Here is a 12,629-nt window from a genome sequence, read left to right on the forward strand (position 1 = left end):
CTTGACAGAGATAGTGGGAGAACCAGGATCTTTAAGTTTCTGAGGAGTCTGACTTAATACCAACGCACTAACTTGCTCAGTCAAGAAAGCCTTCTTCTTTATGTTCAATTTTCTTTTTACTGTGCATAGGTCCTTCAAAAATTTTACATATGCAGGAACTTGCTGTATGACATCCAACAACAGGATATTGATCTTCATCTACTTGAAGATTTCTTGAATCTTAGCATGATACTTATTCTCCTGACCAAATGTCAACTTTTGAGGATAGGGTACCACAGGCTGATACTCCTTAATAGTCTTATCCTCCTTATTACCTGACTTCCTTAAATCTGCGCTTGCTTTATTTAATTTTTCTTTTGCTTCATCCATCTTAATCGCAACTTCAGGTGTTAGAGCAACTGTTTGTTGATCAACGAGTATTTCAGGACGGGAAACTTCTTATCCACTCCTCAAGGTAATGACAGCCTTTGTTGACTTAAAAGAATCCCCTGAAATATTATGCACTAGTTGTTGTTGTTGTCGATATACCTGGGGATTAGTCTAAGGTTGTGCTGGAAATTTTCCTTTTTCTAAGGTATTCAACTGTGTACTTATCTTATTAATAGTTTCTCTCAATTCATTGATGGCTTGAGTATTCTGACTGTTGGTCATGACATGAATCTACATAATTGCTAAAACATATTTGCCATCTACTCCATGCTATCATAAGAAGATTTCTTTGATAGAATAAAAGCTAAATTAGGTTGAAATCCTGGAGGTGCATAGCTCTGAGAGATCCTTTGCGGCTAATATTGCTGTTAATGAGCTGCAACTGGATGATATAGCAGCTGCGAAGGTGGTGCATAAGATTGAGGAAGTTGCTGAAATTGTGAGGAAGATGGACCAGACTAATCATTCCTCCATGAGAAGTTCGGGTGATTCCTCCATCCCGAATTATAAGTGTTTGAGAATGGCTGATTTTGAGATTTGTTAACCCAATTTGCTGATTGCATCTGATTAGATCCACTCTCCTGCAATACTGGTAGCAGCGAACAATCCTCCACTGATTTCGCAGCTTTCATTTTCTCTGACTCCATAACCTCTATTTTTTTAGACAAAGCAGCAACAAGAGCCCATAAATTAGTTTCCTCTTTGACCTCGTATCTACCTCCACCACCAATTACTCTGAGAGGTTGTGCTACTATTGGTGCCTGATCATATTGTGTGTTCCATTGTTGGGCACTTTCAGCTAAGTAATCAAAGAATGATAGAGCCTCATCTAGTTCCTTACTGAAGAACTCCCCGTTGCACAAAGTCTGGACAAATTATTTACATTCAGGGGTAAGAGCAGTATAGAAATAATTTACTAACCTCCAAGATTCGAATCCGTGATGTGGACATATATTCATTAGGTCCTTGAACCTCTCCCAACAAGCTTGGAAGGTCTCGTCACCTTTCTACATGAACTGACTGATCTGCTGCTGTAGATACTGGGTTCTTTGAAAAGGAAAGAACTTATGTAAGAACTCATGCTACATTTCAGTCTAACTAGTAATAGAGTTAGGTCTTAGAGAGTTAAACCAAAATTTTGCCTTATCTTTCAAAGAAAAAGGAAACAAGCAAAGTTTGACATACTCATTGGTTCCAGCCCTATTAATGAAAGTAGTACAGACCAATTGAAAATCTTTCAAATGCTGATATGGACTCTCAGAGTCCATACCGTGAAATTGGGGTATCACAGATAACATACCATGCTTAATTGTGAAGTTTGGTGCATCTTGTGGTAAAACAATGTAGGAAGGTGTAGAAGTGCGTGTAGGCTGCAGAAAATCTTGAAGTGTACGTGGTGCAGGTGCAGCCATAACTCCCTAAAAAATTTCTTCAAATAGATCACTCAAATCAATTTCAGAATCACTCATAAAAGTCACATGAGAACAATCAGAGTCTGTGCTCTCTGTGTCACTACTAGTGCTAAGTGAGATTTTAGACAATCTATTCGAAAGATCTTGGACCTAAGGCATCAAACATCAATTTAGACAATAGAAATTCACCAACACAGCAGCAAACACACATGATCAAAATATTCAATTTTTTAAACTTTTTAATTTTTAATTTTTAGTTTTTTAATTTTTAATTTTTTAATTAAAAATAAAAAATAATTGGAAAAACACAAATTTTGAAATTAAATCTAGCACTCCCCGTCAATTGCGCTAAAAACTTGACTCACTTGAAAAATGAGCAACTTGGAAACTATCCCAAGTATAAAAGTTCAGTCATGTAATACTTAGTCAAGGGTCATATCGTCTCCTCACAGAATGCAGTCTAATTCTAATTTTAGTGTAACTCCAAAAGAAATTAAGAAAAGAAGAGTCACTGAACACAGTTCAAATTCGGTTTCCTAGGATGTCTGAGATTTTGTGACGAAATTAAAACAATGTGAAATTTAATTTATGAACCTAACATGCACTAAATTAACAACGAGAAACAGGAAAAGGCACAATGAAATGGGCAATGACAAAATTAAATATCAAACACAACCCTACGTTTAATCAGCCAGGCAAGAAATAAATCTAACATTTGAACTTTGGATCAAAGACTAAAGATGATAATTTTACTATGTAACTTAAGCATGCAACTCTAAAAACCTCAATCAACACAAAAAGATAAACTTTAACACAATCAAGAACTTAAACTTAACTCTTTAAGAACTTAAACAATAAACTAAAACACGATAAAAACTCATACTTTAATTAAATTGAACTTAAATTAAATAGAACCCAACAAAGTTTAAATCCTAAAAAAGATTAAAAAAAAAAAAAAACCAAACCAAACTTTAACAATGAAAAATAAACAAATTAAAGTTAACTTCTAATAACGATATTAAATAAGAAGAGAAAAAAAATTAAATTGAATCTAATAATAATAACCCAACATAAATTTTAAAATTCAAACTTTAATAGAAATTTAACTTAAAATTAACAATGTTCAATCAACTATTTAAATGCAAGAATAAAGAAAGAGAGAGGGAAAGAAAGAAAGAGAGGGTGAGAGAGAGAGAGAGAGCAGCTGGTCATGTGGGTTGAGTGTGGCTATAGCAGATTGAAGTAGCAATAGCCTTGGGTCCTCCTTCAGCAGTAGCAACAGTAGCAAGAGTACGGCAAGCACAACAGCAGAGCACAAAAATTGCAGTGGCAGCACACACAGCAATAGCAACACGAGCAGACAACAAGGAGGAGGGGTTCTCAGGTTGGCAGGAATGAGATAGAGCCAAGAGAGATAGAGCAGACTGAGGGTGAGGAAGAGAAAAAAGAGACTAAGGGAAAGAAAATGAGAGAAGAGGGCTAAGAGTTGAGGAAATAAAGGGTTGAGAGTTAAGAGAAGAGAGAAGAGAGAAGAGAGGAGGTAGAGAGTTGAGGGAGATGAGAGGAAGAGAAGAGAGGGAGAGAATGAGAACTGAAATTGAGGGACACGAAGGAGACAGAGAAAGGAAGATAAGGTGAGGCCGAGAGGGACTGGAATGAGGGGGCGCACCACCTAGGAAAAGAAAAGAAAACCCAATACTCCCTTAACCATACTTTTTTTTTTTCCTTTTTAAATGCTGCCCGGGACCCTATTGTTTTATGCATGGGCTGCATGCATGCATCACTTCAGCCCACTCACACACTCTTTCATAAGCTCATTCACGTGGATGGCTTCATGCACAAGCCAACTCACACACGCATGCATGGCTTTTTCTAGGACTCTTTAATGTTGCATGCGTGGGTCACTCGGACACGAGTTCGATCACACGGCCTCATTGAAGATTTTTTCTTCGTCTTTAATTTCTGCTAATTATCCTGCAACAATAGGGTACAAATATTCGTAAATTATTGAATAAAATTATAATTATTACAAATTGAACTCAATATTAAAATATTGAACATAATTAGGCATTTAATTAATATTATAATATTTAATGCACGATTTTGAATGCATAATTACGCAACTTTGACACGTAATCACACTACTAGTGGGAACACTGAAGCAACCAAAGCTGAAGATGGCAGAGGTGAAGGCTGAAGAAGAGCCAACAATTGAGTGCACTGATCTTGAGTAAAAGGTAAGGAAGGAACATCTGAGACAACTTGATTTGTAGAAGAGTTTTCTTTCTTGGATTAAGTAAATTTAAACCCGGGTGGAAAGCCATGAATTCGATAACATTTATGAACAGTATGGCCTGGAATTCCACAATGAGAACTTATAGGCCTATCTTTCTTAAAAGACTTTGAAATAGATGATGATGATGGTGAAGTAGTTGTAACCATGGCAGCAGAGTCAAAAATCGGAGCTGAAATTGATGTAAGCTGGTGTTAGCCTTCATTTAGAAGGAGCATAGAAAAGGCCTTGTTAATGGTAGGAAGGGGATCCATCATTAACAGTTGTCCTCGTATAGCTAAAAAAGAATCATTCAATCCCATAAGAAATTAGATAGTGTTGGAATTGGTGCATTCCCAAGAGGGGTGTGAATTGGAAATTTAAAAATTTATCTCCTAGGTATCTAGTAGCAGTATATACACAACCTAGGGCCTGTTTATGCAATTCCAAATGCGCAGATAAATATAATGTGTGAAAATTAAATCATGTGCAACATTCACAGACAATTGAGAATAACATACATGTATAGTAAATATAAAGTGCTGAAATGTAACGTGCACACACAATATGTTATCGGAGTTCAACCAATATTGCCTACGTCCCCCCCTCTAGCTCGCAAGCCTGAGAATTCCACTATAACTCACTTAACGAGTGGAGCAGTACCATTTATAACCAGGTCAAATTACCAAGGCTAACCTCAACCTTTACACACTCTCCTTACGGGGCGGAGAAAGCCCTAACAACCGATCCTTACGGGCTAGATCAAACCCCCTCAAGTCACACCTGGAAAACAATAGACAATTTAAATTTGCGTACAATTTTAATGCTTCTAAACACAAGCAGATTTGTACCAATACAACACAGTATAATCAATGCACATCAACAAGATAGAAACTATAAGCTCAATGCAAATATGTGCAATACCACTCAATGTAATGTCACTAAGCAATCAAGTACAATAGTGCATTGTTAATTTATCTTTGAAATAATATACCATATATCATTCAAAGAGAGGGTTTCAAAATTTTTGAATAATGTGATTAAATATCTCAAAATGATATTCTCAAAATATAAGCACACGAGATATTAGCAATCCAAGCTTGCAAAAATGTTTTCTACAAGAACACAATACAAGATCAAGAGTCTAGCAATAATAGTACAAAGACTCACAAGCTCTCAAAATTTTCCCCACAAATGAATTTTATGGATTAAAATCAATAGGGAAAATTTATAACTTACTCTCACAAGAAAATCAACACTCAATTAAAACAAAGAGAGTATAGTTTGTGTAAGGGATTGTAGGTACTCTCAAGATAATCTCACTTAACAAGATTTTGCAAAGGAATAAGTAAAGGAGGAGTATTTTGGCTTAAAGCATAAAGAAGGGCTCTCAAAAATTCAAAGAAAATATTTCCTAATTAAATCCCTAATCATGTCTTAATCTTGCAAATAAGCTCATATATATAGACATCGCCAAAATTATAACCGTTGGGGATACCAAGGGAATTACTAAAATTGTTTTAATTGAGTTTTAAAAAATAACCCTATTTAACCCTAATTAACCTTGGTAAAAATTAGACTAACCCGAGAGTTTCGATTGACCGAGCCATAGGTTAAGTCGCCCGAATAGACACATGAGAAAAAGGCAATTTTGAATTTCGAGTGCTTGAAAAATGGTTCAGGTGGCTAAACTAGGTGATTTTCAAAATGTCAGAGATTCGGTCACCTATTCTTAAGTTCAGTCAATTGAACTTGCATGTTTGGCCGCTCGAGGGTATTTTAAATGTAAATGTTTGGGTGCCCGAGCTGTTAGAAAAAGTTAAGACTTGGGTTCGGTTGACCGTGGATGTTTAGTTAAAAAAAGTTCGATCGCCCGAGCCATAGTCAACATTTTGAATTTCACTTGTTCGGTCAATCGAGGCATTTTCAATGCACAAATTTGGTCGCTCAAAACCTTTTCAAACTTGAGATTTGGTCTAGTTTTTGGTCCTAAGTTACCCCGGTTTGCATAGATATTATTTGTAAGAAATATTGGGACTTTTCCTAAATGATTGTTCAAGGACCTACGGTCTATCTAAGGACTTTTTACTTAGTCCCAAAAATTTGGTATCGGTCAACCAAAGGTCAACTAAAGGATGATCCCCAAGGTCAATCTATGATCTTGAGCTTATAGTCCCTACCATGCATGACATGCATTAATTATTACAGACCGATAGATAATTAATATTACAGACCCTGAATGAATGAATATAAAGTAATTAAATACTTTGGGTCTTCTTTTTCTTCAAGTCAATATATGCCACCATATGATTTCTCCAATTTGATCTTGCACACAAATTCGGCAAATATTAAATACCTTATATTTGTCATTATAAAAAACAAGATAGGACTCAAAAAGTCAACAGATAGTGTAGTCGAACTACTCACGATTGAACACTTTCTAAAGTGCTTCACAAGAACAAGATGGTGAACAAGAGCAGCAAGGAGGAGGACGGTAAGTCTGAAGTTCATCCCAGAGAGTCTTCAATTGACTATAATATTAAGTGATAGATAATTGCCCTTGAGAAAGATCTGAAATTGATTTCTTTAATTGATATATGCGTGGTGCACTGCTTCTGAAAAATCGTTGTTGCAAATCAAGCCATATTGCATTATCTGAAAATAGAACACTGGATACAATGTCCTTAGACAGTGAATTGGTGATCCATGCAACAACCATTGAATTGCATCGCAGCAGGTTGTGGAAGAGAACCATCAATGAATGGAAGCTTACTTTTAGCTTGAAGAGAGGTAATCATCGAGCGACTCCATGTATGGTAATTAGTTTTAGTGAGTGCTATGGTGACAAGAACAACACTAGGGCTATCTCTGTGATGTAGAAAATAAGGATTAACAAATTCATCCATAGCAGATGAATTTGAGGAAGTAGAAGAGGAAGAAGATGAATTAGTGGAAGCCATGAAAGTTTCAAGAAAGCTTCAAGAAGGATGATGTAGAAAGAATGCGAAAAGAATCTAGATCTACTTTGATACCATATTGAAATTATAACATTATATCAATTTTATTCACACACTGAAAAGAAGCTTACAATTGAGTATATATATATACATACATACATAATAATTCAATAATTGATCTTAACAACTTAATAACTAATCACCTAACTAATCAACTAACTGAACTAACAATTCAAGAAGAAATAACTATAAGCTGTTAATTTTTTTGTGTAGGTGAACTGCTCTGTTGCTGTTGCTTTGCTGCTCTGCTATGAGCTGCTGCTACTACTCTGCTGTAATGTTATGAATAGGGAGTAGTAGCAAGTGTATAGTAATATAGATATATATAAATGATGAGAGAAAAGGAGAGATAAAGAGGAGAGATATTTTGTGTAAGGTTAGTTCCAAATCATCTTGTAATTTTGCTCGTGATAGTGAAGTTTTTTATCTCATCCGCCCGTGAAGTAGGCATAGTTGAATCACGTAAATTTTTGTCTCATCTCTATTTATTTTCCTACATATTTTATAACATTATTATTATTATTATTATTAATTTATTCTTCTTTATCAATGAGAATCTATTCTTTTATTGTCAAAAAATAATAGTCAGATAATGTTCAGTTATAGTTATGAAAAGAAAAAGAAAAAAGAAAAAAGAAAAGCACTAGCATGCATTAGACCTCTAAATCCTAATTTCAAACAAAAGTTTATCAAAATGAGGTAATATTGGTCTAACACGATAAATTCTTCAAATTTAATAGAAAAAGGAAATAAAATCAACCTCCTTTTTCAAAGTTGAGGCAAGAAGGTACACAAGGGATTGAAGGAGAGCATTTTAAAGTAGGGTTACTTCCCCCTAGGGTTTCCTTAAAATGAAGTAGAGTTTCCTTAAAACCATTGTATGCTCTTCCTCTTTTGTCACTTTACATAAAAAAATTGAACTTTAGTCGCGTTAGATCCAGTTCGTTTGGGTGTGTCGTGTGCATGCTAGAGAGAGAGAGGAGATGATATCTTTGATCCAGCAAAACAAGACAATAACCCTTTGAATTGAAAATTTTTGAGATTAGAGTGACAAGAAAGGAGGAGTAGAAGAAGAGCAAAGACCGAACTTATGCTATCCTACAAGTGTTGGATATGATTTGTAAAGGATTTGAGTTTGAAATTTATAGGTAGTGAAGTAATTTCAAATTGATGCATTTAGGTAGTTGAAATGCATATTAAATTTTATACAAAATTCATTTTTAAAAAATAAGATAAAGAATGTATTTGTATTTAGATTTCTCAAGTTTGACTTCCAATTTCAAAGAACACAATATTAGAAAACAAAAGATTAGGTCTCCTAGAGAATATATAAGGTTAAAGTTTGATGTTTTCTACTATTTTTACTTCCAAAAAAAGAAAAAGAAAAAGGACTGGAAGTTTCATGGTCAAACCCAACGGCGAGGGCCAGGGGGCATCGTGCGGCCAAAGGAGGCCCCGGCAGTCCAGCACAACATGGTCACTTTGACATCGCCAAGCTTTTCCGAATGACCAAATTACCTCAGTAAGTGCTTGCGACCCTTGTTCGATCTGAAGGGTGAGTGACAGGGAGTTCGTTTCCGACTCGGCAATTGCGCAGGTGTGCTCTCCTCGTTCACTTCAGCTGATAATGGCGGCCTTTCTCAAGCTCGAAGACTCCCCTATGTTTCAGAAGCAGGTCTTCCCATTTCCTTAATTTCATTATAGAAGAAACAGTACTCGGATCGAGCTGATCCTTCTCCATTATCCGAGAGTTTTGCCCTGTTCAATTGTTTTCCGAAAGGACATGTGATCCCCACAGCAGAGACTTGGGAATATTCTTTCCGCTTCAAGATTTTCCACTCATTTTCATTAGCTTTGTTTTTCAATTGATTTTTGTTGATGATGAATGACCCACAAAACTTGTTAAGAAGGTCATCTGCTCTTAAATTTGATTTCTAAGCAAGCGTTATGGTACTTATCTCTTCAAATTTCCTTCAATTTTATGATATCAAACAGATATGTTCTCTAGAACAGACGGCTGAGGAAGTGAGAGATCGCTGCCAAAAATTATATAAAGGGTGTAAGAAGTTTATGTGAGTTTCTCAAGTATTCTCTGTTCATTTTAATTCAATCATAAAGCTGCTTATGGAGTAAGATCATGGAGACCCCACAATCTATAGAGTGATAAATATCCAGCCAGCCATAGGCATTATTTTGTTTTCTTCCCTTCTCTGATCTGTTGAAAGACAGACAATGGACGTGCAGGGAGCATTCACTAGGTCTGTTAAATGGCACTTTTGCTGCCATTGTTGAATTACTATTGTGCCTGCTGATCTTAATGTTTGGCTATCACCTTACTTTCAAAATCCTTATGACTGTAGAGAACTCCAAACCTTAATTATCTGCCATGAGGTGTTTGGTACAGATCAGTGGTAGATTCTGCATTTCTTCTGGTTGAGCTATAAATAACCCAGTTCAAAATTATATTTTTAATGGCAATTTACTGTTTGATTAATTCACTTCTGTCTAAGTAACAACAACTTAGACGACATGAAAATATTGTAATTGTTTCACTGAAAAGGACATAGGGAGCATTCTCGGGCATTCACCTCTTTTGCCTTGGGCTCACCAACTAGGGCTGGGGCATCCTTGGTAAGTGCACTTAGTGGAATGGGCTTAGCACTGGATTGGGAATTTCAGTTGTTGGAAACATGATAGTGGAGGAGCTTGAATTCCAAAAAATAGGAAAAAAGGAAACCCAGTAGTAGAGAAAGAGTGGAATACTAAATGGACCAAAGATTGTTAAACATGAATCAAACATGTAATAAGTGGGAAAAACATAAGATTAATGAGATCTCTAACTTTGGCCAATGATGAAAGGTTGGTGCCTACATGGCATGTTAAAGACCTTAGCTCATGTTTTTGCATCATAATACTGCATGCTAAAAGGGTTAACAATGACTATGGGTTCACTTGTGTTTGGGCTTTGGGCCAATGCTTGGCATTGACTGCAAGATGATTTGGGTAATGTCAAGTTTCAATCAAATGTTTCAGTTTCAGCCAATGCGGCTTTTTGTACACTGAATGCATTGCATTGATTTGCCTCAAAGTGATAGAAGCTTGGATGTTATTGATATGGATTACTAGGAGAGTAATAACAAATTGAAAAATTTTGTGTCAGCGTACTTGCTACTAAACATGGAACTGCCATCTTATGCTACTCGAGAAGGTTTAACATCCCTTGGTAGTCCAGTCCAGGTCTTAAATTTTGATTTGACTAAAATTTTGAAACTCCAAAAGTACAAAAATTATGTCAATTTTGATTTCGATTTGAGAAAACAATGGAAATTAGTAGTAAATCATGGGATTCTTTTATGAAACTCTAGAAATGATAAGACATAATAATGCAAGTTTTATGATTAATATATTATGAATTAAATACATCTATGTTGTGTGTGAGGTGCAATAGTTGTAATATAATTAAACACAATTGTTAGATAATAATAAACATATTCGGTTAATATAAATGAAATTCATAAATCAATTAAATATTATTTATTATAGAACTAATGATAATTTAGACACGAATGGTTAAATAAAATGTTGTTGTAAGTTTAATTTTTCATATACTTTAAATAACCCTTAATAATCTTTTGTTTCAATAAAAAATAAGGTAAATTAAGAGATAAACTTCACTTTGCGCACGAATGGTTAAATAAAATGTTGTTGTAAGTTTAATTTTTCATATACTTTCAATAACCCTTAATAATCTTTTGTTGCAATAAAACATAAGATAAATTAAGAGATAAACTTCATTTTGCGTCTAAATCTCACATTTCATTTTCATTCTATAGTTAAAATTTCTAAGAGTTTTGCTAAAACTTTGAGATTTTGGTAAATTCAAATGATTTGTTGAAATTACGACAAAAATTATGTGAGACAAAAATTGACTTTTGTTGCGATTTCAAGGGTAAAATTTCAATGGAAATTTTGATAATTTCATGGGAATTTAAGACCATGAGTCCAATTGGGTATGAGACCGCAGCATGCCTGAATAAACCCAGGGTCAACACAAATGCACATCGCAACCTTAGAGTGTAGAGTGATGATTAGCAGCATTCTCTAACAGGTTATCCATGTGGCTCCCAATTCCACATGGAATCCTGAGACACCCCCTCAAGGATGTCAAGAGCCCAGACCCAAGCGCTCCTTGAGGTGATCACTTAGTGCCTGATAGGACATCAGGGGTGGTAGGATGCTCACCTAGTGTTCTCCCTTAGTAAAACAACTTATCGTATCATTCTAACTCTATAATGGGTAGCCATTTGTGGGTTTGATGAATCATACTTCACTTGGACAACTATGCCATTTTAACAAACCATAAGGCCTTAGCTGCACTTCTAGTACATCTATGAGAACTTCATAATTGAATCCATGTTCTAGAAGAGTTACTTTTAACACATTTGCATGCTCATTATGTATTTACAAGGCTGCCCAACCCTCCTATTCTTGCCACAGATGCAAAAGCGTGATATTGTGACATTTTCCCCTTTCCATCTTATCAATGTTCTTGATGATCAAAAACACGCATTGGTCTTCAGCTAAAACTTCAGCAAACTCTAGGGAAATGCCACTCAAACAGCACAATGTTATTTCTGAAGTATATCCAAACTCAAACTTTCTAGAAGACCTTTGTGGAACTTATTCCTCAGCTCAAAATGATCTTCAAACTTTCTATAAGACTGTTGGGTACATTCTTTTGGTTTCTTTTGGGGTTTGACGATGTACGATATTCAAAGGGATGTGAGGGCAGCTCTTATGTAATCTTTTTGATCGTTTGATTTTTGTTTGTTGTTCTATGCGTACATCTTGTACTTTGGTTGCATTATTATTAAAATTTTCTCTAGTCCAAAGAAAAAACAAGAAAATAATGTTCCTCTATAGCATTTGAAATGACATATATTTGGTTTGTTTTCTCCATGCTAAAATGATATTGTCTCTTTCATTGTTCAACAAAAGCTTTTGTTCCCAATTAAAAATGAAAAAAATAGTGTTGCACTTTGTTAATGCCTCTTTTCTTTCCACTACTTTTTTCTTTAAAATTTTTTAAGTTATCTTTTTGTTTGTTTATCCACATTTAGAAAGTAAAAATATGTTATGCCTAGAATAATTCTAATTTTCTTTCTCCTTTTCTCCAACAGGGAAGCTCTTGAGGAGGCATTTATGGGAGACACTGCCTTTGCAGATTCCTTAGAAGCCTTTGGAGTTGGACAGGATGATCCTATTAGTGTGTCTATAGGAGGTTGTTGAGACTTATTTGGTGTTATTATTGGTGGCGAAAAAGTTTCTGTAGTATAAAAACCAACAATTTTCCATTTTTGGATCATATTTAGATCTACATGAAAGCAATTAATATATGTGCACTCATATCAAGGCTTACATGCACCAATCACATAACATGAAAGCTTTTTGTATTTGAAATGCTAAGCATTTAATAACTTTTATACTCTTAATAGTCAT

At 35.1% G+C, this 12,629-nt stretch overlaps 1 protein-coding gene across 11 annotated transcripts in view; it reads left to right on the top strand.

Annotated features, from left to right (window-relative positions):
• The first annotated feature begins 8,507 nt into the window (after window positions 1–8,507).
• LOC131154260 (ADP-ribosylation factor GTPase-activating protein AGD4-like) overlaps window positions 8,508–12,629 on the top strand; it is a 132,081-nt gene continuing 127,959 nt past the window's right edge. For 10 of the 11 annotated variants that reach the window (XR_009136400.1, XR_009136399.1, XR_009136401.1 and 7 more), the window contains exons 1-3: window positions 8,508–8,805; window positions 9,126–9,202; window positions 12,311–12,411. Coding sequence is in view for 6 of the 11 variants with exons in the window: in XM_058106918.1 (XP_057962901.1) it covers window positions 8,758–8,805; window positions 9,126–9,202; window positions 12,311–12,411 (226 nt within the window). In the remaining 5 variants the exon portion in view is untranslated. The remainder of the gene's footprint in view (window positions 8,806–9,125; window positions 9,203–12,310; window positions 12,412–12,629) is intronic. The other variant, XM_058106921.1, reaches the window with a different exon arrangement.

Source organism: Malania oleifera, chromosome 4, assembly GCF_029873635.1.
Source record: "Malania oleifera isolate guangnan ecotype guangnan chromosome 4, ASM2987363v1, whole genome shotgun sequence".
Classification (NCBI taxonomy): domain Eukaryota; kingdom Viridiplantae; phylum Streptophyta; class Magnoliopsida; order Santalales; family Ximeniaceae; genus Malania; species Malania oleifera.